Raw genomic sequence first — 24,360 nt, forward strand, 5'->3', positions numbered from 1 at the left:
ATCCCAAATTGGGAAACTCTGTTGTTGCAGCACTAAAAACAGCAAGCAATCTATACAGCAATCACTAGAAGGAGTCTTAAAGGTTTGCTGTGTACATTTTGGCTTGATTTATGATTTTTATATTGGCAAAATCTTAATATACTGCCCATAACAGTTCTCATTTATATATGAGAATAGAGATGTAGCCAAGAGTCTTACTTCCAGTTAGCTGCCATAATTCTAAGGAAGCCTGCTGTGGACAATCCAGCCCGTCTGACAGCGCATTTTGTAATCGGGGCGCTTGCATCTTCAAATAAACCAACAAAGTAGAAGGTGGGCGAGGTATCCAGGTTTGGGCGCGAAGGCCACCGTAGTTTACAGGCAGGCTCAGACGGGGGAGAGAGAGTGAAAGTGAAATGCAACCACTTGATGTCGCTGTTTCTACTTCAACACTCTCCAAATATTACACACCTAAGTTTCAAGTTTCAAAAAACCTGAACGCCGACGTTCCCGACATTTTGCTCGCAGGGCATCGGCTGTTACATGTTCCGGATCGACGACTTTGACGTGGTGGACGCCACCATGCACGGCAACGCGGCGCGCTTCATCAACCACTCGTGCGAGCCCAACTGCTACTCTCGCGTGATCAACGTGGAGGGCCGCAAGCACATCGTCATCTTCGCCCTGCGGAAGATCTACCGAGGGGAGGAGCTCACCTACGACTACAAGTTCCCCATCGAGGACGCCAGCAACAAGCTGGGCTGCAACTGCGGCGCCCGGCGCTGCCGCCGCTTCCTCAACTGAGACCTCCCTCCCTCGGCGGGGGGTGGGGGGAGGAAGTGGGATCCTGTTTACTAAGTAAGCCTTAAATGAAGGTGGCACTGGATTGGAGCTTTTTTTGGGGGGGGAGGGGTTGGGGGGTTGGATGAGAGGGGAGGAGTTTGCCACTACCGGGTCCCTCTGGGGACGTTTGGCCATTCAGAACCGACGTGCGGATGGAAGAGGAGCAGGAATGGCCTCGTTTTTCCCGGGCCGACTTGTTCTCACAAGGTCCTCCTGCCTGTGAAGAGTTCAAAAAAGCAAAGAAAGAAGCAGCTGTCAGCGGAGTTTTTTTAATTGTCCCTAATAACGGAAGACGTGGTTGAGAGCGTTTTCCACCCAGTTGGCAGGACAAACATTTCTTTGACTCACACATTAAGCCTTATCTGTTGAGAATTGTGTTATTTTTTTGCCGGGAGATGGGGGACTTTCCGTTGTCATCAGTACACCTGTAATCCTTGTCGCTCCATTATCCAGTGATGGCGGGGTTCATGCAACAGTGAATTTCCTTTTCTTTTTTTTTTCTTTCCCCTTTTGAGCCAATGCGTTCACTCAGACCTTTGTTTTGTGTGTTTTTGTTTGGTTTCGTGTTTGTTTTTGTTTTTTTTAAAAATCAGGCACTTCTCGTTAACGCGTGTTCTTACCACAGTCTCCATTTGTGAATAACGAAACCACGGTGCTAAGCTTTGAGCGCTTTTTAAAGTCAGATTGTGGCGTTTTGTTCATCAGGAATCGTTCAGTGTTCAGTCACCCTGCTGAGACCATTTAGACAAGATTGATGCACTCGAGCAGCCCACCCGTTCCCCCTCTGTCACTGTCCTGCAGTTTCGGCCTGTGTCGTGCTTCAGCTGTCTTATCACCCGTTCTCCATCGTCCCGCGTTGAGTTGAGAAAAACCCATAGATGCTATGGTTTCATAGACGGTGTCGTACAAAACGAAAAAAACAACAACAACAACAACAAAAAAAAAAAAAAAAGCCAACAACAGGTAGTTGTCATCAGGACATGACGTACAGTAAATGTAGCAAACACTTCCCAAGCCAAAATCAGAAGAGTTGTGAATATCTTTTTCTTTTTGTTGTCGTCCTTGTTTTTTTTTTAAATCTCTATTTTATTACTCTAACGCCAGAGGCTCTTTACACACTGCAATAAGAGTTTGGAACCCACGGCTGCTGCACACAGGCAGGCAACAAACAGGCAACAAAGCTATCTTTGTGGAACTTTCTGCAGCTATTCTACTAATCAGGGAGAGCACTGGTTTGAAAGCGTCGCCCCCGAGTGTGTGTGTGCGCATGTGTGTGCGCGCGGTCTGGTCACCAATGCTCACGTGGGTGTCGCAGGAGGCACTCAGTGGCGGCCGGAGCTGAGAGAATACATTCAGCACCTTAAAAAATGAGAAGAAAAAGTAAAAAACGTTTAATGTTGTTCTTAGTCCATGTTGGGCCGGCACTGTCAGTGACGCGGCAAAAAGAATTCACACTGTTCAACTTTGTAGTTCTATTTATTCGTGTTTAGATTTATATTTTTTATTGGTGAAAAGTTGTGCTTTGTACAGATGGTGGCAGTAGAGTGTGTTTAGAAAGCTTGCCCGACTTATTTTTTTCTCTTTGTTTTTTTTTTCCTTCTTCTTTTGTTCACCAACTATGTCCTCTGTTTCACTAATGTACTTGAACTTTTCCTTTTTTGGGGGCAGTTGTGTCATGCTTTTTTTTTTTTTTTTTTTTTTTTAGCCTTTTGACAGAATTTGCTCCAAAGTGGTAATTTTAAAGAATATTTTTTTTGTCTTATTTTATTTTTGTATTGGTGGAATACTGACGGTCTTAGAATCAGCCACAGGAGGAAAGTGAGCCCTGTTTGCCCCCCCCCCCCCCCCCCCCCCCCCCCCACAAGCCCAACTTCATCAGCCCTTTTTCTGTTTGAGAACTGAAAATGTTCATTTCTCTTATGCTTTTCTTTTGTAATTATTATTTTCAAATTGGTCCCAGCCCCCTTTACTTTGCATGTCCAATCACTGGGATGGAGCCCAGATTACCTTGTCAATCATCTAACTGACCACAAGAGCAGAGTCACTCCCAACTCCTTGCAAGGATTCTACCTCAGCTGTTTACAGATGTTTGGGAATACTGATGCAAAAATAGAGGATGGTAATTTAAGTGTAGGTTCATGTCATACCCTTACAGTGTGTGTGTGTGTGCATGCAGGTTGGGACGTGGTTGTGCGTGCGTGTGTGTCTGTGTCGTCTGCGAGAGATTGTGTGTTTGCAATGAAAACTACACAGCACTAGTCAAAAACCTTAAGTTATCGAAACCATCTCTCCCAGAATCTGTTGAGAAAGCTGTATGTTATATATACACATATATATAAAAATATATATAAAGTAGGGTTATTTTAAAGTAAGTGTAAAAGACATACAAATGAGAAAATATGTGATCTTTAAATTTACGTCTTTGTTACCATGTACAAATAAACCTTAAGTTTGTAAATATTTGTATACATATTTCTAAACCTGTTTAATTTTTCTATGCACTTTTTTATTTATAATGTTATTTGCTTAATAAAGATGTTAAGATGTTTCAGGATGTTTTTTGTGAAAAAAAAAGAAAAAAAAAATCCAATCATTATTCAGGTTTATTTTGTGGATATATTTATTGAAAAATAGCTCTCACAGCTTCAGAGTACATACTGTGATGATTGCCAAAAAAAGATGGCCGTAGAAGATTCTACATACTATTTTAGATTTTCGGCTTTTGGATTCGTTGAAAATGAAAAAAAGAAATGCGTGGGTTGAGACTTAGAAAAGTACAATCCAAAGCCTGCGGGGAAACGCCTCACACATCCAGCAGCTTTACGTCCAGTTTTCTGAGAACTGCAATGGCATCGTGTCGCTCCATGACTCGGAACATTTCAGCCAAGTGTCCCACCGTCCAGTCGGGGTGCCGGCTGTTGACGCCCTCCAACACGGCCTTCAGGGGGCTCTTGCTGTCCCTCATAGAGTAGGTGTAAGTGATCCAGGTGGAGGGGAAGGAGCAGAGGGAAGCCAGGTGTTTGGTGTTCTTCACTCCGTGGCTCTCTGGATCCAGTAGAATCACCAGCTCCTCCAGGACGTCCAGTTTATCCAGCACTGTCTGCAGAGGTGCGGAGAGGATCAGAGGACCTGCGGCGGGATGTTAGATGTTTTTGTTGACTTGAGGTTAGAACAGCAGAAAAAAATATTTATCTGTGAAGCTTCTCAGTTGTCCAGGTCATCTTAATGTAGCAGGGTTAGTAGAGTAGCGTTGGGTCAATCCTTTTTCTACATTGCATGAAAGCAGTGACTTGGGCTTCACTGTGTGTATGGTTCATGTAGATTGGTTCAGTTGAGACAACTGGACTTGCTCTTGTGATCTTGAAGATGTCAGAGCTTTGGAAGCCCTTCAGATGAGAGGCGAAACTATTTCAAGTTCGCAAAAACAATTCAAGTTGCTTCAACTGAACCCATCTACATAAAGAGCAGATAAAGCCCAAAGCACTGTTTTCATGCGATGTGAAAAAAAAGATTTATTCATGAAATTTAGCCTTTTTTACATCCATTATTCTCAAAATTTCAACTTAAAACTCGAAATGAAAACTTAAATAAAAATCTCCTTCCTGTAATATTTTTTTCTCTTCTTGTGGCCCTAATCCTCTTTCGTACTAAGGGGACATGAGTGAAAAAGCACTGCATCTAAAATGTAACGACTTGATTTTGCTGTTTCTTCTTCGAAAATCTCCACTAAATGAATGACACACTTAACTTTGAAGTCGTACGCCCATAATGGTGAAAATGTCAATTACAGCCCATTGTTTCAAAAGATGGCACAAGTGCCAAATACTTTTTGGCAGTGGCGGATCCTCACGGCCCTGTGCACCTTCAGAGAAGGAGTGTTAAATAAAATAGGATTCTTTTTTGACCAACCACCTGCACTTGCAGTCACACCTTCGGATCATTTTAAGAGTTCCCCATTTTCCTCACATGCATGTTTTTGAAGTGAGGGAGGACGACTGAGTAAAAGGACAGAACCCATGAAAACACAGGGAGAAGACACACAACTGGACACAGACATCTAACCAACAGTAAAACATAAATAGTAAAAACGCAGTGAAGCAGAAAAGGCCAAGGAAAGGCCTTTAGAAAAGGTAAGTCTTTAGGTGGTGCTCTCAGATGGTCAAGGAGGGCATGGTCGCATTTGCGCACCCTCATCAGGAGGGGCGCTCTTCTGAATATATTAGAGCTTGTGGATGCTCTTGCTAGGGGTCCCGATGAGGAGAGCATTACCATAATCCAACCTCGAGGAGACAAAGCCGTGCACCAGTTTCCCAGCGTCAGGCAGGGAGAGTGAGAGGCGGCGTTTGGCAAGGTTCCTAAGGTGGAAGAAGGAGTCCTCGCACAGATGCTTGATGTGGGTGTCAAACGTCATGTGGGAGTCCATTCTCACACCCAGGTTGATGACCGCTGAGGACAGTGGAATTGCCTGACCAGCAAAGGTAATGGACTTTGTGGGGGTCGATCGAACCTGATGCGGAGTGCCGACCAGATTGATCACATGACCTTCTCGCTGTAACAACTGAAGGCTGAGAAAGATTTCACTATGAGCAAGATCAGTGTCATGGAAAAGTTTTCAGTAGATGACTTTGTATGTGCTGTCAGTTCAACTGGAATACACGATGGAAAAAATAGCAGCATGGAAATGTGCAAGAAGTGGACCTTACATTTTAGTTACTGAACTTTATTGAGTAAAAATAGAGATGTTCACAGGTGGGAAGAAACAAAGTATAAATACTTTTGTACTGAAGTGGATTTTTTTTAGGTATGTGTACTTTTTACTTTTACTCCCTACATTTGGGCACAAATATATGTGCTTTCTACTTCTTACATTGGAAAAATGTGCTTGCTACTTTTGTATTTAAAAGACACAAATTCTGTACAAAGTAATTTGTTTATTATTTTTTTGTAGTTGTTGTTGCTTGAGGTGGAGCTACTTGAACGATGCTGTTGGTAATAGAAAAATGGACCATATTTTAGAGTGAGGTTATTCTAGAGTACCTTGGCTTTGGTGTCAGCACGTTTGCAGTGAAATAATTATATATATATTTTTTTTTTACATAAAATGAATTTGTATTTTAATAAATTAATGGCACATTTAAATAAGTATTTAACGATGTATAACTTTTTAAATGTTTGACTTCAGTCATTTTAGAAGCTGCCACCTCTGCTTTGGTTTTTCTGAGGAGAAAAGTCGCTTTCAAAAAACACATTGAGGAAAGCGGCCAGCAGGGGAAAAGAGAAGGGATTCTGAGTCCACACTATACTCACAAAGAAGGTCGGTGGGTTCACTACAACTCCGTGGCCCGGGAGAAAGGAAGCCCTCGCTGTTCTGTGGGGAGTCTGTGGCGTAAGTTACCACTGATACTGGGGACGAGTTCATCGCAGCTGTGGGAGAGGAAAGAAAGAAAGAAAGTAAGGAAGAAAGAAAAAAAGAAAGAAAGAGAGGAAGAAAGAAAGAAAGGAAGAGAGGAAGAAAGGAAGAAAGAAAAACTTTAAGGGCAGCAAGCAAGGCAATCATTTAATCATCAATTTGTGGGTGGTGTTTTCACACAAACCTTTTCTACTCCTCACGTAGATGAAGGCCAAAGCTGCGAGGAGGATGGAGACTGAAATGCTGAATGGCAAGGCCCCTGCGGGTGAGAAGTGTGAAAACAAGTGCGTAAGAGGGTCAATTTGGATGCAGGAAATGCAGGGGGCGGGGGGGGTGTGTGTGTGAAGTCAAGTCAGCTTACACAGGACGGCAGTGCTGCTGCTCCTCAGGCTGACCTAGAATAGCAAAAACAATGATTGCACACAGTCACTCATGACAGCAGCACGACAGAAACGGTGTTGCTTTGCTGCACTCAATGTGGGTGACAAGGTACAAAAGCTGTTTTTCTGTGTGTGGGTGTGTGTGTTTGTGTGTGTCTGCCTGCCTGTGAGTCAACTTGCAATCCGAAAATGTGGCTTTGCTCCCTCCTTATTTGGAACGTTTCAAGGGCAACTTTTCACACGAAGTTGACGCACCAGCATCAGGAACTGTTGTTAAAGCCCTCCTTCTTGCGCACTTGGACAGAAAAAGGATTGATGCAGCCAGCAGACCGAGGGCGGTCAAGCCACCAGGCATTACCGTAAATGCATCACGCATGGTCAGAGAGAAAGAGCAAATTTCCATTGCAGCTTTTGTCCAGTAAAAATGTAATTATTCACTGAAAAGGCTTATTAATTAAGGAATTACAATTTTACAAAAGGAAACAAAAATGTAGGCAACTTTTTGGTTACAATTAAAACAACAACATAAGTGTTTGGTGTACGTTTGTGTAGGCCTCGTAATTATCACTCAATGGTTCCACTTCAGGCCGATACAGGTGAGCCACCCCTTACTCAATTTCAGAAAATTCTGACGTAGCATTTCAAAAAAAAATTTAAACTTTAATTTCAAAGTAATATTTTGGGAAGATTCTTTCTCGTCACTCCATTACGCTACTTCAGAGTGGTAGGACACCACCCCAGGCCACCCCCCACTCAATTTAAAAAAATTATGCTACATGTAGCATTTCAATATAAAGCGCCTCCAAAAATTGTCACTGTGGTTGTACTGTGCTTGATTTCTGAATAATATTTTGGGGGAAATTCCCAATAGTCACTCCATCATTCAACATCAGGCTGATGGTACATCACCCCAAACAATCCCCGACTCAATTCCAGGGAATTCTGGAAAATTCCTCCAAAATGTGTCACTTTGTGGTCATACTTTACCTGATTTTGGATTAATATTTGGGGGAAATTTGTTTTTAAAACGCTAGATCTGACTTTTCTAGTGTAGCCTGCTACCAGACTGAAGTGGAACCATCGAGTGACAACAAGGAATTTCCATCCATCCATTTTCAATACTTGCTTATTCCTGAGCTCAGGGTGACATAGGGTGAAGGCAGGATGACACCCTGTCGCCAGTTCATCACAGGGCCACATAGAGACAAACTCTCTCTCTCACACACACACACACACACACACACACACACACACACACACACACACACACACACCTATCGACAATTTAGAGTATCCATTTCACCTCACATGCATGTTTTTGGAGTGTGGGAGGAAGGAAGAGAACCTGGAGAGAACCCACGCAGACACAGGGAGACCATGCAAACTCCACACAGAAAGGTCCCAGGCCTGGAATCAAACCCACAACCTTCGTGGTGCAGCGCAAAAACAACTGTACCACCATGTTGCACAAGGAATTTCCCTACAGAAAAAACCCTGAATCTGAAATCAAGTCCAGAGAAAAGCGAGCCAATCTCTTTTTGAGCTAAGCAACAACCGTGATGCCTACACACACAGGGCTTGCCGCTTTTGTTCAATCAGTCAATCAATCAATCTCTTCTATTTTACCAGATAAAACTACTGATTGAGATTAAAATCTCTTTTTCAAGAGTGACTAGGCCAAGACTGCAGCATAAACAATGTTATAGCAATAAATACAACAACAACAACAACAACAACAACAACAACAACAACAACTAGGGTTGCCACCTCCTAGAGTTTCAAATCCGGGACATCTCGGGTGGTGGGGGGTGGGAGGGGTGGAGATCTTTCAAGTCTGTCTGCGGGGGGGACAAAGTGAAGTGCGTCCCGTATCAGTTCATTACGGGACATGTTTTTAGTTGCCAAATATGGGACAATCGCGACAGACCACACACGGAAATCAAATAAGGTTTTGTCATTTTCCCTAAAAAACGGGACAAATTGTGTGCCGGGAGAGATTTTAAAAGAGCAGTGGGAAAAACAGGACGGGTGGCAACCCTAACAACAACTCCAGTCACACACTATAGCCAGGAACACAAATTACTTACAACATAAACTCAAGAAAACATACAAGTCAAAATAATTAAAAACGTCTCGGCGCTAATTCAATTTAACACATTGCCCAAGATAACTGGTTTCGCGATCGTTTTAAACGGACTGACCCCCCCCCCCCAAGTGATGAGTCCAGGTAGACTCAGACAGTTGTCGAAGTGTTGGACCGCAGTACGAACCAGTTACCTCGGCCCCTTGGCAGCGGCTGTCCGTGGTGGCGTTGCAGGGAATGGACGCGTAGCCGGGCGGGCACGCGCTGCAGGGCTTGCAGTAAAACCACCGGCCGCCGTTGTACGTGTTGTTTTTGCACGGCGTGGTCGTGAGCTCATGCTGCCCTCCGCGGTCGTCGAATCCGCAGTTCGGGGTGACTTCTCTCCCTGTTGCAACAGGTAGGTAACACGATGTCAAAACACACGACAACGTACACGACACCGTTAAAAATTGAAGTTGTGAACACGTACCTGGTGCAAGTTCGCACGGTATGCACGAGCCCGTGTGACTGTGCCAGCGGGTTGTTCTGTTCGTGCACCGCTGTGAGTAGCCCATACTCGCGTCTCACAACAAGTATCACACGGAATAGCGAAGCCTCGTTCTTCTCCCCTGTTGAACTTGCGTGGGTTGTACTGTAACGCAATTTCATTACAATTTACCAGTTTGACTTTGCCCGCAGATCGGCCTACACCCGAATAACGGACACAAGAGAAGCAAAGACCCGAGTGAAGCATGAATCAGGAAAACGGCACACAATCAGAAGAGCGCGGGCCGGAAGAGGGCCGGCTAAAAACACTTTACAACGAATAGCGACACACTTTTGGAATTAAAGTGTTAACGTTTCACGAACAATTTTCAAAGCGTTGGTCCCGACACGCACTAAGTCGTTTATAACGGTCGCAATTTTTCCATGCTTGACTTGTTTACATCTGTTGTGCGTTTCCTGAGTGTGTGTTCGTATTTTATAAATGATGTTTTGGAGTTATATATAAGATTGTGTGTGTAATACATCTTCGGGTTGGCCAATTGCAGTAACTGTCAGTGGACGAACTAAACTGTACGACTTGAGTTTTTATTTATTTATTTTTTGACATTTTATTATAGCTGAAGTGTAAGGAATACCTTTTGATCAATCAATTATAGCCTGATGTATTGAAAAACACTTGGCTATACATACAATACAGTCATACACGGCACAAAACTTTTTCAATTTCAATGAGAAAATGCCTGGTGGTCCGTGGTGGCACCTCCGTGACCTCCCCAGTCGCACTGGGTTCCGTGGCGCAGTACGCCAAACCCATTGATCGACGATTAAAGCTGTGGTAAAAACGAGCTTCTTCCAGTCTTCCAGTTAATGCAGCTGGCAAAAACCAAACCCTTTCTGCACAGACAGCACTTTGAAACAGTAATCAACTCCCCCGGCTTGATTACTGTAATTGCACTTTCCATTGGGGTTAGCAGTCCTCCATTGCACATCTGCAACTACTTCAGAATGCAGTTGCACGTCTTTTAACTGGCACATTTTCATGCATCTACAGTTTCATGCACACATATCTTGACACATTATATCCTTTTCAGGGAACACAAGTGACTGTCCCGGAAAGAATGGGGTGCTCTACAGAACATGTTGAGCAGTTGAACATATCATACAAGGGTGCGGAGGAACCTTTGCCTATAAGTATATTCCTATTTCCCCCGGCTAGGGGTAACCCCTTCACAGACTGCGTGACAGTATACAGTGGCTTATGACCCATTGTACAAGATGCTTCAGACACTACAATGGCATTTTCAGTCACTCAACCAAGTGTTCAGAAATTAATTTCTAGCTGGCACAGCTGCCAAATAGTGGCAGTTATATTGTGTGCAGTTTACTGTGGCTGATGTCAGATGTGCTCAGCAGAGCAGACACGTATGTGACAGTGGCGGTCCTGTCATTATGCCTCCAATAGATCATGCACCCTTGGCTACTTGGCCAAAGGGATATCCCTTTGGCCGAATGGTTAAGCGCACATGGCTATTACCCAGGGGTCTGGGGTTCGAAGCCCGCCGGGCCCTCTGCGCCTTGCCACACATATAAAGAGCAACAATTTATGGTTACCAGAGAGAGAGAAAATCGCATAAGCAACTGCTTTCATTTCTGATCGCACAAAAGCTTCTGTGGAATTGAGGCTGGTGGGTTCTTCTCACAGGAAGAGGTTTGCTGATAAGGAACATTTTTCCTGCTAAGTCTGCAATACATTGCGATGTTTAGCTGTGAACAGCATGTAGTTTATCTGTCGAAATTGTCCTTGGAAAACAACACCCACCAACATCTGACATAATGGTCTTATAGAGCAACAAATTAATTGATTAAAATGATTCACAGCCCCAACAAATCAACGAAATGATTTTTTCCCCCCATTTAAATAACATCATCATCATCATCATCATCATCATCATCATCTTCCATACCCGCTTATTCCTGAGCTCAGGGTCACGGGGGTCTGCTGGAGCCTATCCCAGCTGTCATAGGGCGAAGGCAGGGTGACACCCTGGACAAGTCGCCAGTTCATCGCAGGGCCACATAGAAACAGACAAAGGCAAACAACCATTCATACTCACATGCACACCTACGGACAATTTTTTGTTCAATTGACCTCACATGCATGTTTTTGGAGTGTGGGAGGAAGCCGGAGAACCCAGTGAGAACCCACGCAGACACAGGGAAAACATGCAAACTCCACACAGAAAGGTCCCAGGCCCGGAATCGAACCCACAACCTTCTTGCTGTGAGGTGGCAGCGCTAACCACGTCGCCCAATACCATTATAAACAAAATCCTTAAAGCAAAAAAAAATAAATAAATAGTAATATAAAAAGTCCCTACTGCTTTGTACAGGAGCACAAAACAGCCCTGTCTGGTAACGTATTTCACAGTCCAATGCTGCCCTTTGAAGGCACAGGATCACTGACTACCTCACCAGCAGATCTCAATTTGTCAGGTAGGGTCCGTGACAGCTGAGATAGTGGCCAGTAGTGCAGGAGCGCCACAGGGGACTGTACATGGCCCCCCTCCTCTTCACACTCTACACAGCAGACTTCAGGCGCAGCACCCAACTGTGTCATGTGCAGAAGTCTCCTGACGACACCGCCATCGTTGAGTGTATCGGAGGGGGAGATGAGAGTGACTACAGGTCACTTGTGGAGGATTTCACCACCTGGGGTCACCTGAACCACCTGCAGCTCAACTCCTGACACAAAGAGGCTAGACAAGCTCATCAAGAAGGCCTCCTCTGTTATTGGTGCAGAGAAGAGAGGAGAGCACCGTGCAAACTGCTCGCCATCATGGACAACAGCAGCCACCCACTGCACGACTTGGTGATGGTGCTTGTTTTGTTCAGTGAGAGGCAGGTGGAGACGGTGGGGGGCGTAGATGAGTAGGGAGAAGGCTGATGTGCTGACACTTATACTGTATTTATTCTTTTATGATGTTCCTATGCACTGTGTGTGACTGTGATGCAGCTGAGAAACTGAATTTCCTACGTGGTTAATAAACTATGTATCTATCTATGTATCTATCTACAAGACAACTGCTGCCTGTCATTCCATTCAGAGTGACTGTCTTTTTGTTTAAGTTTGTGGTGAAATAATATACACACTAAAGTTGTTAAGTGAAGCCTAAATTATGTGTACGACTGTGTCATGCTGGTGCTTAATTTTCGTGTCTTCCCTGAAGGCATCACCACTTCTCTCCACCCAGGTCAATCAGCTCCAACTCTCTTCACCTGCTCTCCCTGCCTGACTATTGAGCCGCCCTGCTCCCTCTCCTCCCTGCCAGATTGTTCCTCTGTCATGCATGACGTTCCAGCACGAAACCCCGGACTGACTCCCCGGCTACTGACCTTGCCTGTTCTGGTTCTCGCCTCCAGCTTTTCCCCTGGACTTCGGCGTTTGAGTGAGTTTTGTGTTTTGACCTCTTTTCTTTCCCAAGAAGAAGATTCATTTTTTGCCGTTGCACCCCCCCCCCCTTTTTTTTTCTTCTTCTTCTTCTTTTTTTTTTTTTTTTTACCTGTTTGGAGCAGTTGTTTCTTTTGGCCCCTTTCCCCCCTCTTTTCGACTGACCAGCCGCCCTCTCTCAAGAAATAAAGCCGTGCCTTTTTTTGAACCTTCCAAACCTTGTCTGTGTGGTGCATTTGGGTCCAGAATAGACGCTCCCCGTTTCACACTGAGCATACATCTGTTGACGCCGTGAGTACATAACAGACGATCTCAGACGCTGACGTCATACACCCACGCGGCGCCCCGGCCTCCGCCTGCACAGTCTTTCCTTGAGAACATGACTGAACTTTATAAATGGGGACATTTTTTGAGTTCCCGCCATGAGGGGGTAGTTAATCTATTTTTTTTTCTAAAAACAAAACAAAAAACAAACAAACATTCGAGACATTTGTTATGTGCCAAACAAAAACAAGACAAACGGACAAACAGAAATTAGAATTGAAACCTCACGGGTGCAAAACCAGAAGGAGAACAGCGCCTTAAAATCCACTGGTTGTAATGTGGCGACATCTCGTGGCGCGAGTTTGGTACTCGTTGTAAAAGAACTACGAGGCATCGCATTTTTGACGATGACGAGTTGATGACGTAATCACTGTACGACCTGTTCAGGGTAGCAGGCACAGGCATTTGTCTGCCTGTGTGAAGCCGCTGTAGTGTTCTCGGTCCTTGGCTTTGCGCGGAGAGACCTTTTCGTGCGCTTCACGTCCTTTGATTTTTGTTTTAATTTATGCGTTGCAGTAAGTTACACTGCTGGTGTACATCCTCAAAAGAAACGTAATAACTTTATCTTGAACATTGTTTTGTTTACAGAAAACAGTCTAATAATACATATGAGATACATAATATGATTTCAAGAATAAAATGAAGTGAATAAAAATTGAAATGAAATGAAATAATATACACAAAAAGTCTAATAGGCATATGCATGATTTTCACTATACTGTAAATATACTATACTTTGTATACGTCTATACTTTTTCCTGATATGCAAATTATATAAGACCAAACGTTATTGTCAATACAACGAAATGATGATTAGCAGGGATGCACTGAATTAGTGAACTGCAGTATAATATAGAATGTGGAAATACTAAGTTATGCTATAACATGAATGATGTGCACTTTGACACTGATGTAAAGTTTAACACTACAAACACACTGCAGACAATATGAACTGCAACACGTCATACATCTAGGCTTACGACTATAATAAAAGGGTAGAATAGGAATAGCATTTTGATAAGACTCTTACAAGCTAAGAAAACGTGCGCTCACCAGATATCGACAAAAATGTCAACACATTTTAGTTTATAACACCTGCTGAAAGGATCGAATATTTAGACATTTCCCTATGGAAAGTAAGGTGGGAGTAGTTACCTTAGTTTTTCCCATAACGGCTTCATTCGTTCGACATTAAAACTGTTGACGGCAGATATTTATTGATTACTAGCAAACCATTTTATGCTAATCGTTTTTCTTCCTCTTCTTTTCTTTTCCCCCTCCCCTGGGCACCAGATAATTGAGTACGTTTAGACGTGTTTAAGAACTTGCCGTGGGGTCGCGTCAAAAAACAACCATCCCCGCCCCGGTAGCAGGTACATCCTAATTAGTCGGAGGGGGGAGGGGACGTCTATGAAAGCAACGTGTTGTTGTTATTATTATTATTATTATTATTATTATTATTATTATTATTATTATTATTATTATTATTATTATTATTATTATTTATTGGGCTTTTCTATGCCGTCGAATTATTGTGGGCTTATTTTGTTCATCTTAAGACAACAGAACAACTCATTTTAAGAACAGTGTAAGTTACTTTCCCCCACTTTCTTCCCCCAATAGTGGCGCCCACCTGGATGAACGGCGCCCTTAGCGTTTGCCTATACTGCCTGTGCCACGGGCCGGCCGTGCATGCACGCTGCGCACCTCATCCTCATCACGCGCACATTTCATGCATCTGCTACCAACCCCGGACATTAAAGCAACTTATCCAGCCCGCGTAAGCGACAGAGTTGTGGATATATGAAAGCGTCTTGAAAAAGAAAAAAAAAAAAAAAAAAAAAAAAAAAAAAATCGAGCCTTTCTTGTCACCCACTTCAAATCCCAACTTGTGCCAAACCTAACACGTGATACACAAAGATGAAGTTGTGAGACACCGACGCAGGTAATAGTTCTGGAGAGCTGCAGTGTCTCCATGGGCTCTTTATATGAAAAAAGCAAATGTTGTATCACAGGTGCGTTCATCAATTAAATTGTATTTAACTGCCTTTTAGCTCAGTTTCTTCTCTTTGTTTATTTTACGGTTATCTATGCGCTACCCTTCATAATGTATTTGATAAATTAGATTTATTGATACATGGTGGCATCACAATGAAAACATTAGGATTGCGTATGCATGTGCTCATTTATTTCCTCTTTACACAAAGAAAAAAAAGGCTTCAGCTGAAACATTACAGATAAAGACAACTTATCTTTTCACTATATTGTTCAGATGCAATCACATATTAAAAAAAAAAAAGAAAATTTGTTAAATATCATAAAGTAATACAGTAAAGCTGTGGGAGTAACATTCCAGCATGTTAATCTGCCTCTCAAACAGTTATACTCCTCATGCAACCATAAGGTTTTTTTTTTTTGTGTGTGTGAGCTTTATTTTAATCCCTCTTCCCCTCAGTTGTTTCCTTTTGCCTTTTAAATGAATGAAAACGCGACCATCTTGTCTAAAAACAACCTCAAACAAAAACCTAGTCAAAGCTAAATCACACAGTAAAATGCCCCAGCAGATCCAATAACCTTAATTTCCTCCGTGTTGACTTCAATCGAGACCTTTTCAAAAAACAATGCAGTGGTTGCCCACAGGAGGGCGCTGAGAACCTTTGCCAAACTCAGTTTTCACCAGATTCAGTATGTGAGCACACTTTCTAATGTCTGCGAGATTCTGTTGCTGATAAGAGACGAGATCTGTTTAACTCTGTAAGACTTAGTAGCTCCTAATGCTCTGGACTGGTATTGCAAACAGTGTCTATGTTAATCTTTTTTATGAGTTGTCCGAATCGATGTCACATCGTTCCTGTACCAGCTGTAAGGATAAAATGACCAATGTCCAGATCATATCTGCACTCTGGGCTACTGCCTTTACATAGCTGCCTCCTGTCATATAAATAAAAGTCCTAATTAATTATTAGTTATTTATTTTTGTGGACTTTACCAACCAAAATTAGCACAAAAAAGGAAAAAAAAAGTTACATTTTCACTTGAATTTCATGTCAGTCAATCCTTTCAATGTTGCACTCTGGGCCTTTAAATTAGCAAATGGTGCATTTGTTATCAGCTCATCGGCTAGAATGCAATAATGATCCCACGCTTTGTCTGTCAGATGTGTGAGTTGTACAGGTAGGTGCTGTTGATGCTCCAGCCGGGGGGGAAGTCTTGCTCGGCGTGGCTCTTGACGTGTCTCTGCATGGCGACCAGGCTGCTGCAGAACTCCATGCAGACGGTGCACTGGTAGGGAGAGGCGCCGCCGTGAGTCCGCAGGTGCTTGATCATGGCCGAGTAGTCACGTGACCGCTGGCCGCACAGGCGACACTCGAAGGGTTTCTCACCTGCACGTGGGGCAAAGAGCGAATATTGGTGTAACAGAATTGAAATTCAATTTGTATATAACTATAGATGAGTGCTCTGATCAACTGACTGCGCTAAACTGTGTCACATTAATGCAAATTGCAGCGGCGGGCCTACTCCATGAAGCGCCGTCTCTGGTGTGGTTACAGTTTGATGTCACAATAACAGAGAAAATGCAAGAACACGAGGGAGACAGTCAATATTTAGAATCCCCCCCCCCCACCCACCCACCCGCATAAACAGCCAGAAAGCAGCAGAGGATAAACCACGAGAAGACGACACACGGGAACAAACGCTTTCTATAAAATAGGTCATCACGTACGTATTTGTTTTCAGAGCAACTGCAGCAACATCCCCCCCATCCCCACCATCCCCCCACTTTTTTTTTTTTTTTCAAAGGTTTTAATCTGTGATTAAATATAAATCTTTGTCCCTCTTGTGTTTTTGCCTTGCATCAAGTTTGATAATGGTTTAAAGTTCTGGAGCTAAAAGAGGAAGCAAAATATAGGGGAAAATGAAAATGAATTAATTAATGAAAATGAAAATGAATACTAGGACTTCTGCGAGAGGCAGAAGCGCTACTATTGTCAATAAAAGCGAATTCAAACACAACAACAAATATTGCGTGTCAAAGGAAACATAGAGTGGCTTTTTCACAAGAATTTAAAGAAAAAATTTGATGGGTTATGATTAGTGTGCTGACATGAATGACATTCAAATAGAAATTATATGCAGAAAAAAGTGCTGACGTTACAGAACACACTGCACTATAATGAAGCTCTTCAGAATATGAATAGATATGAGAATGATAATATACCTTTAATAATGCTGTCACAAACATACACAGATAATTACAGATGTTTGTTTTTTAACAAGCTTTTTAATATATGTCTCTGGCACTAGTTATTTAAATATCAGAATTTTTTTTTTCTCACAACGAAGTTGAGTAATCTTAGTGATGCATGCAGTGCATTACCGTGATTAATCACCGTCAATATGTATTTACAATTATTTCTTGCAGCCAAATTAATATATCTACAGTATATCAATAATCACCTCTCTATATATTTTGTTTTACCTAAATGTTCCTCCTGTGCTTACCGGTGTGAACTCGATGGTGTGTGTCCAGCTGGTGCTTCAGACTGAACCTCTTGGGGCAGTGCTGGCACTGGTAGGGTTTTTCTCCTCCGCGCTCTCGCTGAAGAGCAACATCTTCACTTCCTTTAATGTGACACCTTGCACAGGCCTCACCTGCAACGAAAACAAGGTGTGAGTAGAAGGGTGAAGGTGTGATATTGTGGCAGTCCAACTTGTCATCAAGATGTGACATCACAGCTTTCATGGTCAAAACGAACATGTCTGACAAATGGAAAGGAGTGAGGTTTTTCACATCTTTATTTGTGCTCTGCTGCTGCTACTCTGCTATTTTTTCCTCATTGTATCAGCAGTTTATCAAGACAATGCAAAATAACAATGAAAATTGTTGACTATGAATGCAATTTGATGGAAGAATATTAAAGCTCACATAAGCTGTCATAACATCCCTAGGTTCAAATATATTAATGACTATTTATCACACCATGATTTGGGTCTAAAACATCAATGCAGGCTGAACCTCTCCCATGTTAGCTTAGCTTTGTAGCATTTATTACATTAAATCAATGACAATGCCACCATCAGAGAAGAACTCCTTTGTAAAATTATAAACTATAATAATAAAGATCTTGTGATGCAGCATCTGTCTTATCTCAAATCAAAAACCCTTCCCATTTCCTTTGCAGTTTACACTATTGCTTATCTATCTATTATTTCTCTTGTTGATTTTTAATGAGTTGTCTGCGTCATGCTGTACTTTGTCATGACAGTCGTGTACAACATTGTATCTTACGTTTCGATGCTGTTGCTGATGGAAAACTGAAAATGTTTTTGACATGGAAGTTTTTTTAAATTTATTATTTCATTATCTTTAAGCAGTGAATAGTAATTTCTAAACCCAATCAAATCTAAACTTACTCAGTATTTCGATGTAAAACACAAAAACAGGCATTTGTATATGGTAGGAAAGGCAGAACTCTGAGTATCTATGAACTGTATTTACCACACAGATATGCACTTACCCCCTTTGCGTGTGTGTGTGTGTGTGTGTGTGTGTGTGTGTGTGTGTGAATACAAGGTAAACCTGGGCCTCAGTAAAGACAGGATGCTCTATATACGAGGTGTGAGTTGCAAGGTGGATTGGGGGAGGGAGGCAGAGTGAAGGAAATCATGAAAATAGACCACAACAATCCTCCAGCCCTTCTTTCTTTGTCAATAGAAAGTTGTGTCCACTACTTGAGAAAACCCAAACTACCGAATATGCCGCAACCATCAACTTCTTTTTTCACTCACTTATATGCAATTGTTCTCTTTTATTTTTGAGAGAGAGTGACTTTCAATTTGCTGACTGAGAAGCTTTGCAGTGTTCATTCAGTTTATAACTGCGGCCACTGCAGCTCGCTATGTGCAAAAAGCACCACTGAGCAGAGATATCTGAGATACAGGTGTTAAAAGGTGATAAGCTGAAGTTAGATTGATGTCATCGTGATGTTATCACAATTCTGTTTTTCGTGTGGGCCCAATCTGTAAAAAAAAAAAAGTACGCAATACTGCACATACTGTACTGGTGCATGTATGTAGCTGCATTTTGTAACCACACTCCTGTTCCTGCTGCACAATGTTCTACAAACCACAGCTCTATCACTTTCCAGTGCGTACCTCGCTAGCCTGCAGAGGTTAAAGGTCACAAAAGGTTTTGTCATATTAACCTCTTCCAGTAATAAAGTGTGCCATCATTTTCAGATTGAATTTGTTACCTGATGTCGTAGTCGCTGATTTGTGCAACACTGGGTCGTCATGGGTGCTTTTATTGCAGTCTTTTTCTCTCTCTGTGCCGGCAGTAGGTACACTATAGAAACTGTGGGCAGAGGGAAAAAAAATAATGAAACTGTATAATGTGATGAGCTTAAGTTCAAATCCATATTTAAGAAAAACCTGTTCGGGTCTCAGATTTGCAGAGATTGTGGAAAAAATGCACCACTTGTGGAAATCCTCAGAAAAAAAACAACAATTTGCACCCAACACATAGAGATAGAGATATTTATAAGGCTTAGTCATTTGATGAAGGGAGAGGAGTAACATTTAATAAGTGCACACTCTCAGGCAGTTCTAAACGTCTGTGGCTACTTGGTAAGCACATCTTATATATGTGGTTACTGATTGTGTGTTCATACTTTATAAGTGAGGCAGTAGGATTTGATCTGGCCTAGCCTTAGCCTAACCAATAAACTCATAATGGATGTGCTGAGAAATCAAGTAACAAAACTAAGCCACTGAAACAACAAGTGTATAAACTTGCTTTTTAAATATGAATGAAACACTTTATTAATCCTAAAAGTCTCAAGTTAGTTTTGCCCAGTTCCTCCCCAATAACTGCGAACAAGAGATGCCAGACTATAAACACTGAAAGGTTTGTTTGTGGGAGAAAAAGCTTGACTTCTGCGAAGGAGGCGAGAAATTTAGGGGTCTCCCCTTCTTACACTGTTCGCTTGTAGTGTGCGTAACGGCATACAATATGCCTAGATTACAAAGAAAAGGGTAAATCACCTCAAAATGAGTTTCACACTGTTTCACAAGAAAAAAACAAAACGCCAATTTGGCAGAGAGACGCAAACGAGTTGCTTGCGTTCAGACTTGAACGGTGCTTTGTGTTACGGCGAGCGACGTCTATGGAGTTAACTGGCAAAAGTTTTCAAGGTGGAAAATGCGGCAAGTTGCGATGACATTCATCTGCCCCGGCGTTGGTGAGTCAGGTGGTTGAGTCTGTTTGTGAAGGAACATTTGAGCAAACTAGGGAATCCCAGATGAGTATGCGGGAGGAAAACTAGGGAGCGGATGACTGAAAGTAAGAGCAGACATGTTCACAACTTACCTCAGCCCACTGCTCTGAAAGGTCCCGGCGAACGTCCGCTGTTTTTTCCTTTTCAGCAGGCCCTGCTTCACCCTGTGCCTTATTCCTGCCGACCCGCCGTAAAGGTTTGGTGCGTAGCCTGCGTGATAGTGCGAGTACGCCTTCATCGAGCTTTGGAAATGGGAGCCCAGCAGGGGCAAGACGTGGGGGGCGGTGAAGGAGAACGGGTACGCGATGGAGGACGGGCCCGGGGAGGAGGAGAGGGGCCGAACTGCCACCAGGCTGGGGTAGCTCTCGGCCAGGCACCTCAGGGTGTTGGAGGAGCTCCACACGTTGGGGAAAGTCCATGGCGAGGAAAAGGTGGAGCCGCTGTTGGCGGACCTGGTGATGACGCTCTCCCGGTTGTGGGGGGAGGTTGAGGCCGGGGGAGACCGGGCCTTCTTCCCCAGGGACCGCGGACTGTTTGGGCACCTGGAGGCACCAGAGGGTGACGCCCTGTCAGTGTCCACGGAGGGGGGCGTCTCTGCTGACGTCTCGTCCTCCTCCGGTCCATCTCGTTGCTCTCCGCCCGTCCGCCCTGCCCTTTCTTTTTCTTCTTTTTTAACCGCCGTGACGGTCAAGAAAGGTTGTCCGGGACAATGGAGGTCATCCAGCTGCTTCTGGCACTGGTCTTCCAGCGACTTCATCTCCAGCAGCCGAGCAGCTTCCAGAAGCAGCCGCAGGTCCCCCTCGGAGACCTCCAGGGCCTGCGCATAGGTGAAGTCCAGTACCTGCTGGAAGGTGCGGGGCGAGAGCAGGTCGAGTGCGAGGTGGAGCGGGCGGTCGGCCTCCCCCACGGCCAGCTGCTGCGCCAGCCTCCTGCTGGCGCAGGCCAGCACCAGCCGGTGGGCTCGGAAGGTCTGGCTGTGCACCAAGATGACGGCGTCGCAGAGCGAGCCCGTGCGACGCAGCGCGTCCGCCTGCTGCAGGAAGTGGAAGTACTGGGGGTTGTTGATTCTGATCATTGCCGGAGATTGACGAAATTCTGCCCAAACATCTGAAAGAGAAAGTCAAATGACTTGGACGGAATAAAGAGTCAAGATTCCAGCTGGCAGTTTCAAAACATATGCTACCCGTCGGCTGGCAGGCTTTTAATCAGCGAGAGGAAATCCTGCAGCGCGATGTCATGTCACGATAAGGATGAAAATGACTTGAAAATTTGAACAACCAGAGGTGTTCTGCCCGGATCCACCAATCACGGTTCTTATTGTATGGTGCAGCTTTGACTTTCGTAGTTTTTCTACAGCTTCTCTTTTAAAATCGCAGTAATCCCACCCACCTCAACCTCCACCTCCAAAAGCTGCCTGATGTTATGGCTTGAATGCCAAGTTTATGTCTGAAAAGGCACTCGCTCGTGTAAAAGCTTTGATATGCCCCACTCATGTACACACTCTGTAGCCACAAAGGCCAACGACAATATGAAACCGTGACTAATGACTGTACGCGCGAATAAACACGAGCACAGCTCCAATCAACAACAATAATGCCGTGAGTAATAAACACTGCTTGTCAAAAATGAAAATACGTTATTGTTAATGTTTCCAAGGGACGTTTGGAGTTTCAGATGTAAATTTAAGGAAATGTGGATAAATATGTAGGCGTCACGCTCGGTCTAGTATATGGCACATGGAATTTTTCTGGTAATGCGGTGTGTTTTCCCTTCAGACGAACAGATCACATGTCTACTGTAAGGCCTTTGCGCCACCCCGTTGGCCTCCGACGGTGACTGTAAATGGAAAGATGCGAAACAAAATGACATTTAGTTGTCAGGTTACGGTAATCCATTTCTAATGAGAACGTATTTTTGCAAGTTCTAACATGAAAGCTCAGAGAAAAGGAAAGTTATGGCAATTTCTCGATGATCCGGGTGGATTTGTATTTGTGAGTATCATAGGGCAGCCACGGGGGAAAATACTGTTTGGTAATTATCTTTCGCAGTTAAAGCAGTTTTAAGTTTGCAGAGGCCGGTTGCCTGCGTACATATAATGAAAGAGAAATTACACCGCGACAGGAGGTGCAGCAGTAATTTGTATTCATTTGTCAAACAATAATATTATTAATAGTATAAGCCATGACGAGTTATTCACAGACTCAGTCACTGCTATATGCAGTTGTATAATTTACGTGATGCGGCAACAAGTTTAGCTAGTGCATTCTTTTGGTCTACACTGTTTGACGTTAACGTCATTTAAATTCAAAATGTCAACGATATGACTGGAAGATAAAGAACAGAGCCACTTTAAAAAAATAGCATAATATACAATATACATATATAAAATACATGTAATAACAACCTTTGAAATCCATACTGTTTACTGAATTTATTTTTGAACACTGAAAGTTAAAAATCATTGGGGATGTTTCATAAGGGTCAACTTAAAAATCGTGTCATTAGACGGCCGGCCTAAAAACCTTCTCCTCTGTCCTCTGCCCCCCCCCCACAACACAAGCCTTTTGTCATGTAACAAGAGCTTTTCACCTCAAAACGTCCTGGATTTTGCAACGGTCTCAGCGCGGCCCATTGTGGAGTTGCAGCGTGGCACGCTTTTGCAGAGCTGTGACACGGTTAGCAAGCTGACAAACTCCTCTGCAGTCACGGCGCGACCTCAGGAGGGAAACCGTGCATGTTTTATGTCTGATTTACACATCCTCTCAGCCTCCCCACATCTAGCATGTGTCAATGCGCATGAAAAAGCCAGAGCACAAAGACCTCAGATCAATAGACTGGAGTGGAATACGAGAGAAACGCGCAGAACGAACAAGGAGCCAAAACAAACCTGCTCCTGTTTTCAAGTTGTGGAAAAGCAGTAGGTTGTGTGATTGGGCCACGTACCTGATGTTCAGTCAATTTCCGAGACTCCTGGAGACGAATGAGCAAGCTCACATCATAAGTGTGAAGTGACTCGTAAATTGACACATGTGTTAAGGTACAGGCTTGGCTGAAGAATTGGGCGGCTTCCTTCACTGCCTGTACAGTCCCTCCTCTTTGACTGATCTCTGATTGGCTCATTGATAACAATACTTCTAGACTTTGTTTCGTGTGCCAAAGTAAAGGAAAGTAAAGTAATTATTCTTTTAATTGTGTTATTTTGCTTTAAAAGAAGGGCAATGTTGTTTTGTATTACTACTGGATATCTTTACACAACTTGAAGCACACAATGATATTGCATCAAAAAATATTTCACAAAAAGTGTGTGTGTGTGCGTGTGTGGAGGTGAATTGGGGGCAGTAGCAGTCGGGGTCTATGGCTGCCCATTACATGCTGCATATCTGTACATGTTATACATGATTTCCTCTCATGTGCACATCTCCAGTCAGTTCATTAAGTTCAATAAGTAATAGGCTGCTCTGTTCAGAATCTACAGCCACATCAAAGACTATCTGTGACAGGAAACACCAAGTGGTCGCAATATGCAGGACTAGGCTTCTGTGAAAAGTGCGCTCTTGAAATATCGCACCTCACTTTATGTTTTAAATAAGAGCTTTTAGTACAGCAGCAAACTGGGCTGTCATGTAAGCAGACCACAGGACACTATTATGGCTCTTTCTTTGGCCATGTAAAAAACCTTGTATGATGTTTGGTTATGAAGCGTGCTACTCTGATTAGCATGTAGTTTCTTATTATAATTGTCACCCATCTTAACACATGTCAGCACGGATGTCTATGTACACAAATATACATTTTGAAACTCTGTTGCGTGTGCGCGGCAGACTGTTCACCAGGGAAACTGACTAGTTTCTCTTTGTCATTTGTAGTCGCTAATTCTTTACGAATTGTAACTAGGTTTTAAATATGGGTTTCTGCAGGCAAACAATTAGTGAGTTAAATGTATAATATATTGTGTGTATATATATATATATATATATATATATATATATATATATATATATATATATATATATATATATATATGTTGTAAATCTTAAATTCATCACTTTAACAGAGGCCACATAACCAGAGTGAAAAAATGAATGCAAAGGTAGTGTGCATTTTTATCAAATATTTTTATTTTTGTATTT

The 24,360-nt window shown here is 43.0% G+C and overlaps 3 protein-coding genes and 1 long non-coding RNA gene across 5 annotated transcripts in view; 1 reads left to right on the forward strand and 3 right to left on the reverse strand.

The window, feature by feature from the left end:
* kmt2bb (lysine (K)-specific methyltransferase 2Bb) overlaps window positions 1-3,951 on the forward strand; it is a 27,220-nt gene extending 23,269 nt beyond the window's left edge. For both annotated transcript variants that reach the window (XM_076026018.1, XM_076026025.1), the window contains exon 36: window positions 508-3,951. In XM_076026018.1, the coding sequence (XP_075882133.1) occupies window positions 508-783 (276 nt within the window). In that variant the 3' untranslated portion in view covers window positions 784-3,951. The remainder of the gene's footprint in view (window positions 1-507) is intronic.
* igflr1 (IGF-like family receptor 1) lies at window positions 3,486-9,463 on the reverse strand. The gene is made up of 6 exons (XM_076026351.1): window positions 9,165-9,463; window positions 8,890-9,080; window positions 6,594-6,627; window positions 6,417-6,491; window positions 6,130-6,246; window positions 3,486-3,951 (listed from the first exon to the last, which is right to left on the reverse strand). Exons 1-6 carry the CDS (start codon window positions 9,247-9,249, stop codon window positions 3,626-3,628), a joined length of 828 nt encoding a protein of 275 aa, XP_075882466.1. The 5' UTR covers window positions 9,250-9,463; the 3' UTR covers window positions 3,486-3,625.
* Window positions 6,756-8,873, reverse strand: LOC142888286 (uncharacterized). The gene is made up of 2 exons (XR_012926675.1): window positions 8,672-8,873; window positions 6,756-8,366 (listed from the first exon to the last, which is right to left on the reverse strand). It is a non-coding gene; the product is annotated as an uncharacterized LOC142888286 (long non-coding RNA).
* A 5,782-nt stretch (window positions 9,464-15,245) lies between the features above and the next one.
* zbtb32 (zinc finger and BTB domain containing 32) lies at window positions 15,246-23,281 on the reverse strand. Its single transcript, XM_076026272.1, has 5 exons — window positions 23,174-23,281; window positions 20,323-21,337; window positions 19,208-19,308; window positions 17,457-17,606; window positions 15,246-16,336 (listed from the first exon to the last, which is right to left on the reverse strand). Exons 2-5 carry the CDS (start codon window positions 21,303-21,305, stop codon window positions 16,107-16,109), a joined length of 1,464 nt encoding a protein of 487 aa, XP_075882387.1. The 5' UTR covers window positions 21,306-21,337; window positions 23,174-23,281; the 3' UTR covers window positions 15,246-16,106.
* Between the last annotated feature and the right edge of the window lie 1,079 nt (window positions 23,282-24,360).

The sequence above is a fragment of the Nelusetta ayraudi genome, unplaced genomic scaffold, assembly GCF_046127955.1.
Source record: "Nelusetta ayraudi isolate G7.1 ecotype Tasmania unplaced genomic scaffold, CSIRO-AGI_Nayr_v1 ptg000003l, whole genome shotgun sequence".
Taxonomy (NCBI): domain Eukaryota; kingdom Metazoa; phylum Chordata; class Actinopteri; order Tetraodontiformes; family Monacanthidae; genus Nelusetta; species Nelusetta ayraudi.